The sequence below is a fragment of the Heloderma suspectum genome, chromosome 11, assembly GCF_057233095.1.
Source record: "Heloderma suspectum isolate Gila_16-S chromosome 11, 16-S_ref, whole genome shotgun sequence".
In the NCBI taxonomy this organism is placed as follows: Eukaryota; Metazoa; Chordata; class Lepidosauria; order Squamata; family Helodermatidae; genus Heloderma; species Heloderma suspectum.
This window is the reverse complement of record NC_139468.1, coordinates 42976007-42996556: the sequence shown is the minus strand read 5'-3', so window position 1 is coordinate 42996556 and position 20550 is coordinate 42976007. Positions and strand designations below refer to the sequence as shown.

Here is a 20550-nt window from a genome sequence, read left to right as displayed (position 1 = left end):
TTGCTAAAACCTGAGTGAAGAGGTGAAATGTCTCACAGGCTTACAGCAGTCGTTTGATGCGCTCTCCTAGATATGGGGCTGCCTGTTTGGAGAGAGGCAGTTGCCAGATCAGCCTTAAAAAGTGTGCACAGAGGCGGCGCTGGGGGCACACTCAGTTACTTGACAAGTTAGCACCAGGTGCCTGAGGGACTGACTCTGCCCCTGGGACCGCTGAGATCACGAAAGAGCGGCAACTCAGTCTGTCATTCCTAGGCCAAGCGAGGGGCATATGGGGTGACCCACACAGAGGCATTGGGCTGGCTTCCCATCAGTCCCAGAATACCCTTTTGTTGGAGCCCCGCCCAGGCTGAGGCCCAGTCCACAAACCCATGTTTCTCCCTCGATGACTTCAGAATCAAGTGGTGGCTTGTATGTGTGGATGGTCCAACACCACACGCAGACCTTCCAGTATCATCTCACATCATGGTGCATTTCCAGTGAGTGGGTTCAAACATTCAACTGCCAGTCAGAAGGAGAGAGAATGTTTCTCAACCCCGAGTGTCTTCTGGAAACTGTGGAAGACTGAGCTGGGTTGACTTTGTGCTTTGCTTTAACTGGTTGTTATGTGTGTCTGTCATCTGCTCCGGACCTTCAGAACTGGGATCTAATCAACTTTTCCCACAGAGAGGGGGGGACTTCCAGAGCAGGGAGAGCCTTTCAGCCCCTGCATTACTTCTGAAAGTTAAGTGTGGGCTGCCTGGCTCTGCTACTAGATGGATCCACGGCTGGCTGGAGAACTGAACTCAAAGAGTGCTTGTCAGTGGTTCCTTATCAAACTGGAGGGAGGCATTGAGTGGGGGCTGCAGGGCTCAGTCCTGGGCTCTGTACAATATTTTTATTAATGACTTGGAGGAAGAGGTGGCGGGAATGCTTATCAAATTTGCAGATGACACAAAATTAGGCAACTGAATAAATCCTGCCAGACTAATCTGATCTCATTTTTTGATCAGGTAACCTCCCTTGTGGGGCCGCGGTGGCTTAGTGGTTAAGATGCTGAACTGCAGACCAGAAGGTCGGCAGGACAGCAGTTCGAGACCCGAGTGCCGCGTGACGGAGCGAGCTCCCGTCTTCAGTCCCAGCTCCTGCCAACCTAGCAGTTCGAAAGCAAGAAATTGCAAGTAGATAAATAGGTACCGCTTTGGTGGGAAAGGTAACAGCGTTCCGTGCACCTTGGTGTTCAGTCATGCCGGCCACATGGCCACGGAAGCGTCTTCGGACAGCGCTGGCTCTTCGGCTTAGAAATGGAGATGAGCACCACACCCTAGAGTCGGACATGACTGGTTGGGGACACCTTTACCTTTACCCTCCCTTGTGGACTGTGGGAATGCTGTGGACATCATATACCTTGATTTCAGCAAAGCTTATGACAACGTGCCCCATGATATCCTGATTAGCAAACTAGCTAAACGTGGGCTAGATGAAACAACGATCAGATGGATCCACAGTTGGCTACAGAATCGGACTCAAAGAGAGATCAATGGGATCTTCTCAAACTGGGGAGAGATAACGAGTGGGGTACCGCAGGGTGTAGTGGCAAGAGTGTTGGACTAGGAGCTGGGAGATCCGGGTTCTAGTCCCCACTCGGCCATGGAAGCTCACTGGGTGACTTTGGGCCAGTCACAGACTCTCAGCCCAACCCACCTCACAGGGTTGTTGTTGTGAGGATAAAATGGAGAGGAGGAGGATAATGTAAGCCGCCTTGGGTTCCTTGCAAGGGAAAAAAGGCGGGGTATAAATGCAATAAATAATAATAATAATAACATTTGTATTAATGACTTGGAGGAAGAGGTGCAGGGAATGCTGATCAAATCTGCAGATGACACAAAATTGGGCAGGATAGCTAACACCTTGGAAGACAGAAACAAAATTCAAAGTGATCTTGATAGGCTGGAGTGCTGGGCAGAAAACAACAGAATGACATTTCATAGGGACAAATGCCAAGTTCTTCACCTAAGAAAAAGAAACCAAATGCACAGTTACAAGATGGGGAATACTTGGCTCAAAAATACTACAGGCGAGAAGGATCTTGGAATTGTTGTAGATCACCAACTGAATATGAGCCAACAATGGGATGTGGCTGCAAAAAAGGCCAATGCTATTTGGGCTGCATTCATAGAAGCATAGCTTCCAAATCCTGGGAAGTACTAGTTTCCCTCTACTCAGCACTGGTTAGGCCTCATCTGGAGTACTGTGTCCAGTTCTGGGCACTGTACTTTAAGGAGGATGCAGACAAACTGGAGAGGGTTCAGAGGAGGGCAACCAAGATGATCAGGGAACTGGAAACAAAGCCCTATGAGGAGAGACTGAAAGAAATGGGCCTGTTTAGCCTTGAGAAGACTGAGGGGAGATAGCGCTCTTCAAGTACTTGAAAGGTTGTCCCAGAGCGGAAGGCCAGGATCTCTTCTCGATCATCCCAGCATGCAGGACACGGAATAATGGGCTGAAGTCACAGGAAGCCAGATTCCGGCTGAACATCAGGAAAAACTTCCTGACTGTCAGAGCAATACAACAATGGAACCAGTTACCTAGGGAGGTGGTGGGCTCTCCCACACTGGAGGCATTCAAGATGAAGCTGGACAGCCATCTGTCAGGGGTGCTGTGACTTAGATTCCTGCATTGAGCAGGGGCTTGGACTTGACGATCTTATAGGCCCCTTCCAACCCTATGATTCTATGATTCTAAGGGCTTCCCTACACCAGGGTTTTATCCTGAAGCTTCTGCTTCCAGATTCTTTGTGGGATTAAGATTGGCTCCTTTACATGGGCTGTTTTTTGAGGGGGGGGGGGTCCTTTGCAAGTTCTATATGTTTCATTATACAGCCACTAGATGGCACTGTGGTATAGCGCAATCATGGAAGTTCATGCAGATGTTAGCGCTTCTAGAGAAAATGCCGCACTTTTCCTGATCTTAAAAAAAGCAGGACAAAGGTTGTAAAGCATAAGCCTAGGGGTTGATGACGTCGTGTAAAGGACCTGCAAACTTCCGTGAGTGACCAATCATGACCGCATGATAAAAGCCTTGTTTAGAGAAGCCCAAAGTCCTATGAGGAAAGACTGAAGAAACTTGGTATGTTTAGCCTTGAGAAGACTGAGGGGGGTATTATAGTACTTTTCAAGTACCTAAGGGGTTGTGACATAGAAGATCGCTGCATCATCCAAAACTGTAGGACACAAAATAACAGGCTTGAAAAGGAAAGCAGATTTTGGTTGAACATCAGGAAAAACTTCCTAAAGGTTAGAGCAGTTAATGGAACCAACTGCCTAGGGAGGCAGTTAAGTCACTTAAGGTATCTATGCAGAGACTGGACAGACATCTGTCAAGGCTGTTTTAAAATGGATTCCTGCACTGTGCAGGGGGTTGGCCTAAATGACCCCCTCCAGTTCTATGATTCTGTGATCCATCAAAGGGAATGCAAAGCAAGCTCCAGAGACCTTTGATGTCCCAGCGGAAGCTGAGCTGCAAGCCGTGCACTGCTTTGCGCAGCCCCCTTCTTCCTGCGGTCTGTAGAGATGAAGGACAGTGGAAGCAGGTGGGGCAAGGAGCCAAACATCGGTGGCAAGACCTAAAGAGAACCTCCATTCTGGCCAGGACAGTCTCTTCCAGGGAGCAATGAGTAACGGCGAGTAAGAGCATCACAGGTCCCAGCAAGAACATCAGAACAGCCCTGAAGCTGGATCAGACCAAGGGTCCATCTAGCCCAGCATTCTGTGTGCACAGTGGCCAACCAGATGCTGACAGGAAATCCACACACAGGACATGAGTGGAACAGGACCCTCCTGCCCCATGTCCCCAGCAGCTGGTGTACATAGGCATACTGCCCCTGATACTGGAGCCTCCACCTAACACACCCAACCCAAAGCATCAAAGGAACAACTCTCTCCCCACCCCGGTTGAGTGGATGAGAGACACGACAGCTCTTCAGAAGCTGCGAGTCAAAAGGAGGAGAGGGATGGGGTGGGTGGAAGAGATTTGTGCCTTTCCTGGACCCTATTGCTGGATTTTGCTTTAACACAAAATCAGCTCCATTCTCCCCTCCCACACCTCCACGTGGATTTTGCATTATATTCCAATGTTTCCATGAGGATTCCTCCAGGGAGGAAGAACTGTACCTTGGAACTGGCTCTGGATTATTGCAGCCTGGAAATATAGCTGCAGAGCCAGCCAGGCGTTCGGGGGGGGGGGGGGCTGCTGTTCCCTCCCCATGCCTTCTGCCTTGACTGTTATCATCACCTCCTGCATTGATCATGTCCTGAAAGATGCCACAGAAAAGGAGGAGGGAGAACAAGAATGCCTCTGGGAATATTCCCAGCATGCATCTGTGCCTCAGACCCGAGCAGTGTCTTATCTCTGGCCTCCAAGGGGGCTCTTTCACAGAGCTATTTATGCAGGGAGGGCCGCGTCTGTCTCTACCACCTCAGCAGCTGGGAGTCTTTATCAGAGGAAGACCCCCGCCCCACATACCACACTAAGAGGTTTACTTAATCTTCAGATTAGTTACAGGGACTGCTAGAGCCCCTTCTTACCAAAGGTTCTACGCTTTTTAGCATGGGTGAGGGCTGCAGGGCTTCGCACAATGCCAAATGTAACCCATTGTGCAGCAAAGGCTGCAATATTTGAATGGAGCTCTGCTTTTACACTCTGGCCTTTACGTAGCATCTGGTTCTACATCGGATCAAGCTTCTCGCCCTGCCAGAGGCATAATGCATGAGGGATTCTTTGTTAACTGGTGGACCTCCAGCACAGTAAGAGTTAATGCTGAGGCCCATTCTGAGATGGGCCCAGAAGTGGTACACGTGATCCACAGCCTCCCCTGAGAGGTGTTTCTTTCCATGACTTTTTTAACAGTCTGGATGTACACAGGATGTCCCACCATGAGCAACAAGTTTTCGTTCTCTCACACACACCCTCCACTGGTGGAAGTTTTTCAGAAAATGAGCACGCCACGGATGACCAAAGGCAGGGCATGTTTCTGGAGCAAGTGGAGTGCTCCGCTTTGGTGATTTGAACAAGCTAGCTTCATGGCCTTTAATTAATTTCTCACTGCTCATTATAAAGTTTGGCTTTTGTACTCCCTCAACCTGGAGGAAGCCGGCAGGCTGCAGCTGCTTGGAAACCGCCCCCCCTTCTTCCTCCCCCTGCTATTCCTTCCTGCCATTCTCTGTTACTACATTTTCATTAGCTCTCTGGCCCTGATAAGAAATGGGTTTATTAATAGGCTAATCTTTTGTGTAGAAACTTGTAGATACTTTTCCCTTTTCTAATGTGGGGAAGGAGGCTTCACCTCTGAAGATAAAGCTAACTTTAACGTGACACACATAAAGGACGCAGGGTTGCCTAAAGATGGAAGAGGATTACTGATCTTCCCTGTTTTCTCAAAACCTGGAATTTTTCAGGTCTCTTCTAATGGGAGCACTTGTCCCAAGCGAGACATGGCACAGGCACTCTGCAATTAAGATCTCTCACATCTTCATGGGCACAGGAGAGAGACAGTAGGTGGTGGGAGATGCACTGCATCTGTATGGGGAAACAGCAGCCTAGTGAGGGGGAGATTTTCAATGGCAAACCAGAGCAGAGGGGAGAGCTCAAACCTCCCTCCCACAGTGCAACAGTACTGATCCAATCTATCCCCCCCCCCCCCGCCACACACACACACACACACACCACTGCTGTTTATGTTTAAAAAGAACAGTAGGGGTGGGCGGGGAAGAGATCCTACGCATGGGTCTGTTGTCAGGTCTACTCTGGCCCTGAGACGCGCCTCTTCTGTGGGGGTCGCTCAGGAGTTGTAAAGAGGAGTTCATACCCTGTAGATTAGAATTGGCCAGTGTTCAGACACAGCTGAGCAGCTGGATGATGCAGGAGCACATCCAGCCCAGGGTGGGGGATGCAGGTCCCCCTTACAGGGAGGGCCAGTGCAGGCATTGCTCAACTGCCCCCAGAAATGTTAACCAAGCTGTGGGGCACTGGATGGACTGCTAGGTTTGCCTGCAGGAGAGTGCCCTGCTTCCAACCTGTGCTGGTACTGTGCTCTTGTCCAATGGGGCGTGCATGGGAGAACGTCCTGGTGGATTGTGGGCCAGGTTTTAGTCCAGCTCCTACGCCATCATCCTTAAATGGCACCTCAATCGGTGGCCATCACTCCCGGCCACGGTAGGGCAACGTCTGCTTAAGGTGCTTGTCACAACAGCCAGGGAAGCTCCAGTTTTAACATCCCCCTTCTGGGCTTGGGGCCGATTCAGCCAGGCTTGCTTGTCGCTTGACTGAAGTTGAGGGCTTTTGCGGAAAGGGGGCTTTTACGTCCCAGTGAGAAAGTGAATGCATCAAAGCGACCGTGTGCGAGCGGCCCAGAGAGAATGTTCATCTGGCCTCACAAGCTCATGACCCCTCCTGCTGCTAGTTGGCCCGGCCTGCCCTGCGGGTGCCTGCCTCCACGCCACCTGACCTCTCTCTGTGCTTGACTCCCGCAAACCAAAAGCGGTCTGTTTGGAGTGACTCGGTGGCTGCTTGAGGTTAGGAGGAGACAGACCCTCCCTGGCCATGCAGCCCTAGCCCTGATGGGCCCTTTATGCAGGCAAGCCCTCACTTAATGGGGCATTCACATCAGGAACATACCTGTTGGTGCTGCTGCTAAGTAGACATGGGTTTTCTCCCCTCCCCATCCCACAATGCTACGAGGCTGCTAATGAAGCCATGGGAAGGGCTCAGAACTGCTGGGTGGCCATTTCTATTCTGGCCTGCAGCTTTTTTAGGCCAACTTTGGCCTAATAAAGAATGGCTGGCTGAGGGATGCTGGGAGTTGTAGTTCATGACATCTGGATGGCACCAGGTTGGGAAAGGTGCCAGGTTACAGGGATATGGCTTTTGGGAAATATTCTTTTGGCCCAAATGGCTGGTTTTGCTTTTTGCTTTTAAAAAGATCCAAACAAGGGTTAATTCCTGTGCTGTGAGAACTGGAACAGATGTGTGCTATGAGAACTGACTTTAATGAAATGTGATTTTCTTTCATTAAAAGCCAGCTAATTAAGGGAGAGATGCTCATTTGCTTTCAGAGTTTTTTGTTTAAAGCACAAAACAAAGATAAACTTTAGGCTGCTTTTTGGGGTCATAGACAAGTTTTGTGGCTACCATATACTTTTGAAAGAACCTGCCAAAAAACAACATTTGTGGTTGTGTTTCTACCCTGGGAGGTTATTTTGCAGAAGGTTTTACCAACGCCCCACAAGACAAGACCAGTCCACAGCAGCCTGCCGGGGCTCTGTGTAGAAGAAAGGAAACTCGATTCCTCTGTGCTGGGTCTGCTGTTTTGGCAGTGATGCGACTTCATCTCCAAGGGAAGCAGTTGCAGGGCAGGCGGCGGCGGTGGGGGGAAGGCTTTTTTGGCTTCAGAGTTCAGCAGGAAATGTTTTGTTTCCCATTGGCGTTTCCGGCCCTGGGCCATAGACTAATATAGGCCATTTTTAGACTCAGAGTGTTTCGCATTCTGCCACCCCCCATAACATCTCATCCAATGTTTATGTGGGGAAAATTGTGGCCTTATATATCAAGGCGATTGTATATTCATCATCACTAGGATATGAATGCCCACTTTATCTCTGTGTTTAAACAAAGAGAATGCTTCCTTATTACCACGAGTAACATGCTACCCTGAATGGAGGACTTGCTTTTTAAGGCTAATAACTTCCTTTGCTGGGGAGGGGCGATAGCTTTGCATACAGGTGATCCCAGGCAGCCTCTCCAGGTAGGGCAGGAAAAACTCCAGCTTGAAAGCCTGGAGAGCCTTTGCTGCCAGTTTAGATGGACCCAGGGGCTGACTCAGCATAAGGCAGCAGTTTCCTATGTTCTGTCCTTTGCACAGAACTCAGCAGTCAGGTCAGCACAAAGCCCAGGCTAGACAGCCCTCCATGACATCACCTGTAGACTTTACATAGTTGGAACCTCTGGACTGGGACTATAAAGGTGGCGCTGGAGCTCTTAAGGAGGATGAAGTTCCATCAAGAAGTCTTAGTGGGAGGTGACTGACCTTGTATTGTGCATTACAGCTCTCTTTCCATAGAAGTGTGTATGTCAAAGGGCAGGTATTGGCATATATATCCTTCCACCCCCCCCCCCCCGACATAGATATGCTTCCGACAAATGAGAGACAAACGGTCCATTTAAATCTGGCTTCAGGCCAAGCTATGGGACAGAGACTGCTTTGGTTGCCTTGCTGGATGACCTATGCTGGGAACTGGACAGGGGAATCATTCCCAGTTGGCTCTGCTGGGCCTCTCGGTGGCTTTTGACACCATCTCAACCATGGCATCCTTCCGGGCCTCTTTCTCGGATGGGACTTTGAGGCACTGTTCTATGGTGGCTCCAGTCCTTGGAGGGGTGATCTCAGGATGCGGTCATTCAGATAGCCAGGCCTCAACTTGTACAGGGCTTCACAGGTCATAATCAGCACTTTGAATTGTGTCTGGAGACAGACCTATAGCCAATGAAACTGTTGTAACAAAGGAGTCGTGTGCTCCCTGTCATTTGCCTCCAGTCAACAGTCTGTCTACAGCATTCTGGACCAGCTGAAGTTTCTGAACAGTCTTCGAAGGCAGCCCCATGTAGAGCATGTTACAATAGTCCAAACAGGATGTAACAGTGGCCAGATCAGCCATCTCCAAGAATGTGTGGAGTTGGTGCACTAGCCTCAGCTGTGCAAGCGCACTCCTGGCCATCACCGAGACCTGGGCATCCAGGTTCAGGGCTGAATCCAGGAATCCACCCAAACTGCGAGCCAGAGTCTTCATGGGGAGTGTAACCACATCCAGCACAGGTTGAATCCCTGTTCCCTGATCTGCATTTTGACCAACCAGGAGCACCTCTGTCTTGTCTGGATTAAGCTTCAATTTGTGTGCCCTCATCCAGCGTTACCGACATCAGACACTGATTTAGAGCTATAATATCTGCCATGGATCTTGATGGAAAGGAGAGAGAGTTTGGTGTGACTAGCATACTGGTAGCACTGAACCCCCAAACTCCAGACAGTTTCTCCCAGTGGTTTCATGTATATGTTAAATAGCATGGGGGACCCTGATGGAACCCTGAGGGACACCACAGACCAATGGCCAGGGCATCGAACATGAGTCCTCCAGCACCACCTTCTCCCATGCAAGCCTGCCCAAGATTTTAAGATCTTCTGGGGAGGCCCTTTTCTTGGTCCCACCACTACCAGAGGCATGTTTGGTGGAGATGTGAGAGAGTGCCTTCATGGTGGCCGTTCCTAGGCTCTGGAATGTCCTGCAAAGGAAGGCTAGGTTGGCTCCCTTTCAGCAGGCAAATATGCTTTTATTCAGGCAGGCCTTTGGCATGTAAGCTGGTCTGTTGCTGAAGTGGGTTCTTCTGGGCTCGGTCCTGTCCTTTTTCTTTCTCGTGTCCTACTTGTGGGTTCCTGGTCGACAGCTGGTTGGCCACTGTGTGAACAGAATGCTGGACTAGATGGACCCTGGGTCCAATCCAGCAGGGCTCTTCTCATGTTCTTATGATCATTTACTGTTGTGATTTTAATTGTGCTTTAAATTTATTTGTTTTTATAATTGTTTTAATGGTTTTTGTTTTAATGTTGGTTTTATTATTGTTAGATGACTTGAGTGCCATTTTGGTGGAATATAAATCAAATAAATAAATGAATAAATAAAATGGAGGTTTCTATGGCTTCCCTTTATCATATATACAGCTTTTAGGCCTTGGTTCCTGTAAATTACAAGTTTACACACTTCTCTACTAAGCTGTAGTGTACACTGTGCTTTTAGCTGTTACACTCATTGTTACTGACGTTTTTCTGTTACTTTACATTTTGGTATTACTCAGGGTATTTTTGATTATTTATTACATATAATTGCTGAATTTAGTTTTACAGCTACACGATAAAAAACATTTTTTTTAAAAGCAGATAGGCCAACTTCCATTTGAACATTAGAAACTGTAGCAAACTTGAATGCTGGGATTCTCAAGAGACAACCCTGGGGTTAAGGAAACACATCTCTAGAGAAAGAGCCCTGCCTCAGCCCAACTCGGTTCTCCCCCACAACTCAGGGGTGAAACAGCCATGATGTTGGAAGGTCTCCTATGTTCGGCGGGGAAAGGTAAAATGCAGAGATGAGGGATAAGGGGAGAGAGTCTGATTAGGGCCATGACACCGGGAGAAGTTTTCTTAGGCCTTTCTCAGGTTTAAATGGTGTCCTGTCAAAGCTATTTGCCCACCGGGGGGGGGGGGGGGGACACGACACACACAAGGAAAACCTACCTACAGGTTTTCCTTGTGAGGCAAACAGCAGCTTTTGAGGATGGGGCAGGGTTTATATTTAAAAAATGGCATAGTGGTTGTGGGTGGGGGGAAGGGTTAACTCCCCCTTCCCCAGTGCTGTGGCCTGGATCCAATTGACCTTTTCAAAATGCTGTGGTAGATCTCAGCACAGATCTCCCAATGTCACATCCAGTCTGACCCTCTGTTGAACTGTTATCTCCTCCTTTGCCAACTCCTATACACCTCCTGAGGTAGAAAGAATGGGCCCACCTCAGAGGTTACCAATGTGGCTTCTTCTGTCAGAAAGGCACAAATCCTACTTTTCCCCACAGAGCTGCACTGCTGGTGTCTAGCTGCACACAACCCAGACTGGAGCCAGCATTTTTAGCGCATTCGTCAGTGACAGAAAAAAATATAAGCGCATTGGGGGGGGCAGTGGGAGAGGGCAGTATGTTTAATGTTTCTTTTCTGGACTCACAATAAGCACAGACACACTGGAGAGGGGAGCTGCTTAATTACAAGTGCTCCTTTCAGCAGCATCTAATCCCCTTGTCAGGCTGTGCTTACTTTTTAGCAATGTTATACCTTGCAAACTTCAGGGAGATCCCTGCAGGAGGGAGGAAAATCACACAGGAACCGGCTTCTTTGACAGAGAGCAAACAGAGGAGATGGGATCAGGGTTGGCCCATGACATTTGGCCGCTTGGCGTTTCCCTCGGAGCCACTAAAATACGGAAGAACAGCTGCTGCGCACTTGAAGCTGCCTTGGACAGCCAGACCCTGCCTGGCCCAGAATGTCCTGCTCTGACTGGGAGTGACTCTCCAGTGGCCCCTCCAAACCAGGACAGCCAAGGCCTCCTTCACTGGAGATGCCGAAGACTGAACCTGGGACCCTCCGCAAGTGATGCACCTGCTCTGCTGTGGACCCTCCTTGCTGCTGAACCACAGCCGGTCTCTCTGGCTTGTGACCAACCCAGGGGTTGGAATGCAGCCCATCAGCTTCCCACTCTCCCTCCACCAAACAGCAGCCCCAGGCCTGCCAGAAAATCTCATTCAGACTTTGAAAAATCCATGCAACGTGGGACTGTGCAGGAGACCATATTGTCTGCCTGCAGGTTGGCCTATGTGCGAACTGCCCTCGCGTCATGAACAAGCCACGGAATCCGGCAAAACGGGTCTTCCGTGAAAGCACGCCTGCGCTGCTTTCACTGGCACCTCCCAAACTACCTCCCCCCAAAGCGACTGTTTGGCTTCCTTGTGTGGTTGGGTGGCGCTTCGCAATTAGGACAGGGAACAGCCTGAGCAAAATACAGGTGCATCAAGGAGGCACACAAGCGCCCCTGAGGTGCTTATGAGGCAGAGCAGTCCAGGTGACTGCGTCATGGAAGGAGACCAGGCCCCAGGCCCTGCCGCCCGCCCTGACTCAACTCACTGTAGCTGCAGTCCTGGGGGTTGCATTTCCGGGCATCCTCCGGCCACGGTCCGTGGCTGCACAGGCTGCTGTCTTCTTCTGCCTCTCCTGTCTTGGTGTTCATGCACTTCACTTGCCTCCTCTGGATGCCTCCACCACACGTGGCTGTGCACTGCCGAAAGCAAAGAGAAACGCCTGACCACCAGGCTGCAGCCTGCCCTGTTCTGCATCCAGGGAGGCGAGCCCTAGTTCCAAGGCAAGAACCAAAGCAATCCGAGAATGGGACACTCATCCAGACTAATTCCCATCAGGAGCTCAACAGCATCACCCCCTCAGAGGTTTGCTTACCTGACCCCAGGACCCCACTGTCCACTTGGTGCATGGGTGTTCATTGCAAGATCTCATGTTGTTCGGTCGTACAGCTTCATCGCATCTTCCAAATTCTGGACAGGTAACCAGACGCTCTTGTTCTCCTCCTCCACACAGCTCAGAGCACTAGCCAGAAAGAGGCAGGCCATTAAAGCAGTTCAGAATCATCTGGGAGGAAACCCACATCAACCCCCTTTAACACAAGCTTTGTGCAGGGAGGAGGGGAGTGCATGCTAGTTCTGAGCAAAGGAGCACACATGGCAGCAATACATGCCGTGGGCTTGCTACACAGCTCTTCCCTGTGGGCTCAATTCAGGGTGTGCCAGTGTTGCAGCAGGCAGCATTTCCTGTTGGGTGCAATGGCCTTCTTCCTGGGACATCTCTGTGCTCTAAACCAGCCACATAGACCAGAACACCTGCAAACCTGCTCGTTCCCCCACTTTGGATGGGAAAAACAACCTATTTTCAGGCTGCCTTCTCCCCTGCCCCCCTGCTCTCCCCTCCTGCATCTCCTGAGGTTATTGGTGCTCTGGCAAGTTTTTACCTTCACTCAAGTGAAGGCAAATCATAGAATCATAGAATAGTAGGGTTGGAAGGGGCCTACAAGGCCATCAAGTCCAACCCCCTGCTCAATGCAGGAATTCAAGTCAGAGCATCCCTGACAGGTGGCTGTCCAGCCTCGTCTTGAATGCCTCCAGTGCGGGAGAGCCCACCACCTCCCTAGGTCATTGGTTCCATTGTCCTATTGCTCTAACAGTCAGGAAGTTTTTCCTGATGTTCAGCCGGAATCTGGCTTCCTGTAACTTGAGACCATTCTTCCGTGCCCTGCACTCTGGGATGATGGAGAAGAGATCCTGGCCTTCCTGTCTGTGACAACCTTTCAAGTACTTGAAGAGCGCTATCATCTCTCCCCTCAGTCTTCTCTTCTCAAGGCTAAACAGGCCCAGTTCTTTCAGTCTCTCTTCATAGTGCTTTGTTTCCAGTCCCCTGATCACCTTTGTTGCCCTCCTTTGAACCCTCTCCAGTTTGTCTGCATCCTTCTTAAAATGTGGTGCCCAGAACTGGACACAGTACTCCAGATGAGGCCTGACCACTGCTGAGTGCAGGGGAACTAGTACTTCCCAGGATTTGGAAGCTATGCTTCTATTAATGCAACCCAAAAGAGCATTTGCCTTTTTTGCAGCCACATCACATTGTTGGCTCATATTCAGCTTGTGATCGACAACAATTCCAAGATCCTTCTCTCTTGTCGTGCTGTTTAGCCTCATATCCCCCATCTTGTAACGGTGCATTTGGTTTCTTTTTCCTAGGTGCAGAACTTGGCATTTATCCCTATTAAATTTCTTTCTGTTGTTTTCTGCCCAGCGCTCCAGTCTATCTAGATCACTTTGAATTTTGTTTCTGTCTTCCAAAGTATTAGCTGTCCCGCCCAATTTTGTGTCATCTGCAGATTTGATCAGCATTCCCTGCACCTCCTCCTCCAAGTCATTAATACAAATGTTGAAGAGCCCTGGGCCCAGGACTGAGAAGGTCCCATTGATAAGCAAGAAGGCCCCATTGATAAGCAATCAATGGGACCTGCCAATGAGCTGGGCTGGGTATTTAATTTTTTTTTTAATCCTGTCTTTTCTTGCTGTTGTCCAAATATCCTGTCTTTCTGCTATCACATTTTCAAACGATAACACCAACAATAAAATCCAGGGTAAAAATGACATCCTCTTGCATCAAATGCACAAGAGATTAACTATTTTAACTTGGTCCTTAAAAGATATCAGAGCCAAACAGGTATTTCTGGGCAAAGTGAACGGGTAGTAGGCTGCTTCTCTGCAAGCACCCTGTCCACATCACCAGGCTGAAAGAATAGCATTCAAATCCAAACAGTACTGAGAAGATAGCTTTTCAGGAGCATCTGGTAATTGTACTGTACACACAGTGGCATCTACATTGGCATGGGGGCCAGCGGTTTTATCTACTCAGTATGCCACATGACAGTGAGGGCTCATTATGATCCCCCTGGGGGTTGCATAGCACAAAACTGGCATCCCTTGGAACAGCTCTACTGGTCAGCACTGCATAGATGCAATGGTGGCAGAAAAGTATTTCTTTTTCTTTGCCTACACTGCCCAAGAACTGGCTCTAGAATAAGTTCTAGTATGTGTTCAGTTGGACACAGAACAAATTTTTCTTGCTGTTGTCCATAATGTTTCATTACGATCTTTGCACTGTTGCTGGCTTTTATCTTGGTTACTACTTTGGTTTTATTTTGTTTTAAACTAAGGGTTTTATATTATGTTATTGTATTTTACGGTTTTAAGCTTTGTCATGTAAATCACACAGAGCGCTTTGGCTAATGGGTGGTATTGAAATGTAATAAATAAATAAAATAAACAAACGCCCCACACCAGAGCACCAGCTGGCCTCTATTCAGTGGGAAGGGGCACCACCTGTGTTCACTGCCCAGGTCATCTTTGTATTCCACAGTCAAGTCAACAGGAAACTCCCTGAGGGACATCAGGAAACCATCCAGCCCATCACCCTCCAGGGACAGACTCAGCAAATTGGTTCCCCCATCACTAGGATTGTAGAACAATCAGATCTGTTGCTGGCTCTACAGCTAAGGTAATTTTATGTAACCTTAACTGCTAGATAGCAAGATCTACGGTCTTGCAAGCAGATCTTAGCTGCTCAGGTTTAGCAAGACTTCATTTCTTAAGTCACTCCTCTGACTGCAAACCAAGCAGGGGATGCCCAGATTAAAAGGCACTTGAACAGTGGGAATCCAATTTCTATTAAATGGGTTTATTTTGGAATATCGTAAGTAATACAATATAGAATAGGTACAGAGTTGCTTTTTCATTCAGCATGTGAGTAAAAGTGAATGAAAGCTGTGGAAAGCAAAACTCTAGGCCACATGTCGAACCTACCCAAACCTTGGGCTAGCATCAGCAAGAAAAATGTTATTTTCTCGAGGGTGTGGGGAAGGACTGATGAGTAAGACACCCCCCACCCCCAGCACTAGGGAGCTCTGGGTTGGGCCCACAGCCCCATCTCCGTTTACACTCTGCTCACCTCTCTCCAGGCAGATGTGTACCAGCCGAGGCACGGCTCGGTTTGGCAGGGCATCTGCGTCGGTGGCTTGTACAGGACAGCCTGGCAGTGAAAGGGGCGAAGGGGCCGCTGGTCCCGGGTGTCAATGCAGTGCATGTCCCGAAACTTCACTCCACCTCCACAGGTCTTGGAGCACTGGGTGACAAACAACACAAAGCACACATGGACAGCCAGGCAATCCACTCCATCCGCTGGATCCCGATCAGGAAGCAGCCTCGCTGCTTTCAACAGGAGCCCATTTTGCTACTGCTGCCCGACTTGGCGGAGTTAAATCCACTACATTTTGGGACCCTGAAAATATCCGAGTGTCGGAAGGGACCTTGGAGGGCATCTAATCCAACTCCCAGCTCAGTGCAGGATGCAACTACAGATAGCCATACAGCCTCTATCTGTATCTCTGACAGATAGCCATCCAGCCTCTGTTTAAATGCCTCCTGCCAAGGAGAGCCCACCACCTCCTGAGACAGCCTGTTCTACTGTCAAGCAGCTCATACCATTAGGATGTTCCTCCACACACTTAGCTGAAATCCGCTTCCCTGAAACTTCCACCCTTTAGTTCTTGTCCTGCCCTCTGGAGCAACAGAGAACAAGCCTGCTCTGTCTTCTGCAGGGCAGCCTTTCAGACACTTGGGGACCACTATCTATGTCTCCCCGTAATCTTTTTGGCTTCAGACTCAATATACCCAGTTCTTCCAACTGTTCTTCATCGGACTTGGTTTCCAGACCCCGCACTACCTGGGCACCCTCCTCTGGACATGCTCCAGTTTGTCAATATCCTCTTTAAAATGTGGCACCCAGACCTGGACACAAGTCGTCCAAATCTCACTGGTGAAATGTTCCTTAAGGAAGAAGCTGCTTTGCCTCAAGAGGCCACCAGCTCAGTATGGTGCTGGTCCTGACCGGAAGCCCATCTCCAAGGGCCTGGATGATTTTTCCAGTGCTGCTCCCTTATCAACGGCAGGGAATGAACCAAGGACCTCTATGCACAACATGTCTGCTCAGAAACTGAAGTGAGGAGAGAGATAAGCGGATGGGAAGAGGGTAGAGAGAGGTGGCTGAGCAGCAGGGAGGAGCACCAACAAGCCGCGTGGGGAACAAGAGGCCTTCCTCCCAGGGTGGATCAGCGGAACCCACCACGCACCTTCGCTGGCATGTTTTCAAGTGCTCTCCTCCTTGGCCACGTGGCCAAGAGACATACTTTCTGTTTTTGCAATGGAAGTGGGGAGCTTTCATCAGACTCAGGCATGAATGGAAGCCCTGGCTGTTCTCCGTCCCTAGGGTGAAGCCCGGGGGGGCTGCCAGGCTGGCCTGGCTCGGCGGCTTAAGAGAAGAGGCCATAAGGAGGGAAGAAGACAGCTGGGAGAGGTGAGGCACCAAGAGCCCCTCCAGAGAAGGCTCCCTCTCGAATCAGGCTGGTCTACCTTGCTCCAGCTTCCAGCGCGCCAGGCGGAGCACGGCCTCAGGTAACACCTCCGAGCAGGGGCGGGCTTCCCAGCAGGGCCGCAGTCTCCCTCTGTCCCCGTACTGCACCGCACTGTCCTCCAGACGGCGCCGAGGCCGCAGGCAGCGGAGCACTAGGGCAGAAAGGAGCCGTGAGCTGCCGCCCCGCTCGGCCCTGTCACAGCCAAGGCAGCCCAGCTCTCGCCTCCTGCCCCGACGGGAGGGCTAAGGCCCTGGCGGGCGCCCACACAACCCCCCTCCCGCCATGGCTTGAGGCCCTTCGGCCTTCTCACGCTGCCTCAGGATCGCTGCTGGCTGGACAGAGAGGCCAGCAGTTCAAAGGGCATCACAGCTGACCCCCGTGCCAGGCAGGATGCACCACACATCGGCACCCCCGCAAAGCAATCGGCCTACTCTAGACCCTCAAGGTGCTTGTAGAGCCAAGGGCTCCAGATGGGCCAAGACCAGGAGGAGACACGTGTTCTGAGGTAAAATCACCACTCTGCTCAAAGCAACGGGTTTGCCAGACAGAAAACTGCCTGCAGCAGGGCACCGTCGGCTTCCTGCAGAACTTGCCTCACTCCAGTTTCCAGATTCCCAGCTGGCATTGGCAGCAGCTGCTACCACCGGAGAAGGAATGCCGGGGGGTGCTTTGCTCTCTTCCACTTCCCGGTGCTTTTCAGTTGTGAGACTGGGCCTGAGACCTCTATTGCTATTAGCAAACATCCAGTGAACTCCATCGGGCAAGCTCTCTGTTCTGCCCCTGGAGGGTCTGTGGTCCCCAATGGGAGATATATGCTCTGTGTCCCGGTTTGTCTGTACCTCACTAGCTCTTGGTGCAGCTAGCACAGAAGGGAAAGAACTGGGGAAGGATGGGCCCCCCTGCTCGAGCCGAGTTGGCTCCAACGACAACTGCAGCCCCCGTGGGTCTGGACTGCGGGATGCAAGGGAGGGCTCGTATGCAGAGGAGGGGGAGGGGACCGCTGGTGGAAGGTCAGTTGCAGGGGACAGAGCGCCCTTGGTGGGACGGTGCTGGTGGCTCTGTGCATCCTCCACATGGCCCTTGTCAGTTTCTAAATGGGGTGAGCTCACAGTGTAATCAGGGTCCTCGCTGTTTTGTGGGGAAAGATTAGGGGTGGCTTCAGTAGAACAAGTGGGCTGGCAGGCAAGGTGGCTGGCTGGCCTGCTCGTTCTTGCAGCTGCTGTCGTGACTGTGTTGATCTGGATGTCTTTAATTCTGTGAGCAGTACCTGGGTCATCTTCACCGTTAACAAAGGGCCTGCCTATATTACTTGGCTCCCCATTGCCTTCTTCTGCCATGTCCCACGAGCCATTGTTTTTACTATCACTATGATCAGGAAATGTTGAGCTTTCAGGGTCTTGCATCCTTCTGTTATGAGCACCAGACTCACTTCCCTGATTGGGGCTGCCCTGGCCAGAAGGTATCACTGGAGTTAAAATGGCCAAGTAAGGAAAGCTGGTGGGAAAAGCTGTGGCCACCATGTTCTCTTTCAAAAGTCTGTTTGTAAAAGGCTTTTCTTGGGTATTAGCAACAGGCACATGATAGTTGCTGCCAGCTGGAGAAGATCTTGTTGCTGCTGAGGTGGATGGATGATCTTCCAGAAGTGATGGCCAGATACTCTTCTCTTTGACTCCAATGGGGGAGGCGGTTGGGATGGCAATAGTTGTATGACCAGAATCATGCAAATTGACAACAGTGTTACTATCTTGACCCTTATTAGTTTCCTCTTTATTATTTTGCCCAATAGCTGGAGATTTTGTGCTTCCTTTATTCATTCTGTCCTCAGCATTTGCGCCAGGGAGAAAACCGGGATGCATTTCTTCAGAATCCTTCTTCATGTTGTTAGCAGTCTTCACCCCAGTGTCTGGTTTCAAATCCTCTCTCCTACTGTCCTCTTCATCAAATGGGTTGTATGACAGATCTTCATGGAAGTTGATGAAATTATAATCATAGTAAAAATCATCCACAAACACATTTCCCTTTCTGTTGTTGCTGGGTGAAAAATCTTCTTTTGTTATGACATTGAGGTCTTTGGATTTGGGCATTGAAGGACTAAATTTGGGGATGTGATGGTTGGGAATGAAATTGATTTCATTAAACAGCTCACGGCTTGAAGAACCACTGCCAGACCAGTCAGGGATAGTGCTTTCTATCCTATTCCAGCAAGGTGGCAACGAACAGGCAGTTTCAGATACTGGTCTTTGCCCCAGATCACAGCTGGCTCTGGTATCACTGGGGCAGTAAACTGGGCGCTGTTGTGTTCCACTCCCACATGTCACCGAGCACTAGAAAGACAAGGCAGAGTAACAAGTGAGAGGGAGATTGGTAGACAGCACATCATGACTAGACAGGCATGGGCTGGCAGGCTGGCGGGCTGTGAGTGTTTATGCAGGATGGTCAGGAAAAATTATAATTAAAGGCTGTTTGGTCTTTCCACTAACCCCACCCCACCCCAGATCTAACCCTCACCCTCTTAAGTTTCAGATCATTCTTGGCCTGTATGTCAAACCGAGAGAGACGGGGGCAAGGAAATGGGGGGGGGGAGTATGGTAAACACAGTGAGTTAACAGGCAGTTTCCACTGACTCATGCCCTTCACTCGACAGATTCCTAGCTGAGGGAAGAGAATGAGTGCGGATTTGCTAACTGGAAGAAACAAAGCACAAGAAGCACATTTGTTGAGGGAAAGCAGATAAGACATTCTCTGACCTTCATCTGGTGTCAAAACAACTCACATATCAGCAGTGGTTTCACTGCCTTCATTCCGAAAGAGAAGGCAAAACCCTGCTGGTCATGTTGAGAGTGGATTTTGTCTGGCTACAGAAGCCCAGCGGTTATGCCATGCCCTGGGAGTCCAAGGACAAAGAGCTGCCGGACAGCCCTCTCCTCCGCTCTTTTCCCTCCGTCCCTGCCTGAACCTTCAGTGGGGCTTCTCTCAAGAGCATCTCAGCTTGGAAGCGCTCCGTCAGCACTCACTGCCAAGCTATGAACTGCTTGGCGAGCAGCTGCTGTTTACCCAGCAGAAAACTGACAGGGATCCCACCCGCCTTGCTCTCTTGGCTCCTCAGGCACTGAGGCTCTCACGACTTTTGCACTTGGATCCTCTCACCTCAGACCAGTCACCTGTGACCCACTGAGCCGGGCAGGATCGCTCTCGGTTGCAGGGGGCCGTGGCATCTGGCTTGGAGAGGGGCTGGCATCTGCTGGGCGCCAGGGCCTGCTGCTCGTCCAGGGCCACGCTTTGGATGCAGAGGACGGGTCTCCGCATCAGCCCAGCATCGCCACATGAGGTGGTGCACATCTGCCACTCGCCGGTCCACCACCTGGGGGAAATAGCAGGTGTGATAGGGTGGCGAGGCCAGGGACGTCACACTCAGAACTCCACAGAAGAGGCCCTTGTTGCAGGGATGCCTTGGCGTCCGAGGAGAAACTCCATTCTGGAGAAGATTTTGGAGGCTGCCTTCCAGTGGAGGGCCAGGCTCACAGCCCACCCTCACAGGTTGGGGCACAGGGGTAGGGCCTGGGGAAGGGACGTGGCACTCTGGGGAGCCCTGTAGGGTTGGATCTCCCCCCCCCCCGCTTCTCCTGGGCAGAGTGCGCCCTCCCATAAGGCATACTCCCCTGCGGGAGGACTGAACTGCTGCTGTCTGAGCAGGGAGGCAACAGTGCATTGCAGAGTCAGGGGGCTGACCTGGCTGGACACGGCTCCTCGCTGCAACTCCTCTGCTTGTCGTCAGGCCGGCTAAGCACATTGCAGAACTGCTCTTCCACAACCCCAGTCACCTTCTCAATACAGCGCACAATCTGTCTCTGAACACCTGAGGACAGAAGGAGGTGGTGGACTATCAAGCACTCTCAACATGTGCAGGCACGCACTGGTATGTCAA

At 50.6% G+C, this 20550-nt stretch overlaps 1 protein-coding gene across 9 annotated transcripts in view; it reads right to left on the bottom strand.

Annotated features, from left to right (window-relative positions):
• The window catches only part of ADAMTS7 (ADAM metallopeptidase with thrombospondin type 1 motif 7), a 93468-nt gene that overhangs the window by 14770 nt on the left and 58148 nt on the right, over positions 1-20550 (bottom strand). For 8 of the 9 annotated variants that reach the window (XM_084817636.1, XM_084817634.1, XM_084817638.1 and 5 more), the window contains 7 exons: positions 20355-20481; positions 19773-19986; positions 17219-18949; positions 16624-16776; positions 15164-15337; positions 12074-12220; positions 11747-11897 (listed from right to left, as the gene is read on the bottom strand). In XM_084817636.1, the coding sequence (XP_084673762.1) occupies positions 11747-11897; positions 12074-12220; positions 15164-15337; positions 16624-16776; positions 17219-18949; positions 19773-19986; positions 20355-20481 (2697 nt within the window). Of the gene's footprint in view, positions 1-9716; positions 11039-11746; positions 11898-12073; positions 12221-15163; positions 15338-16623; positions 16777-17218; positions 18950-19772; positions 19987-20354; positions 20482-20550 lie in introns of those variants that run through there. The other variant, XM_084817633.1, reaches the window with a different exon arrangement.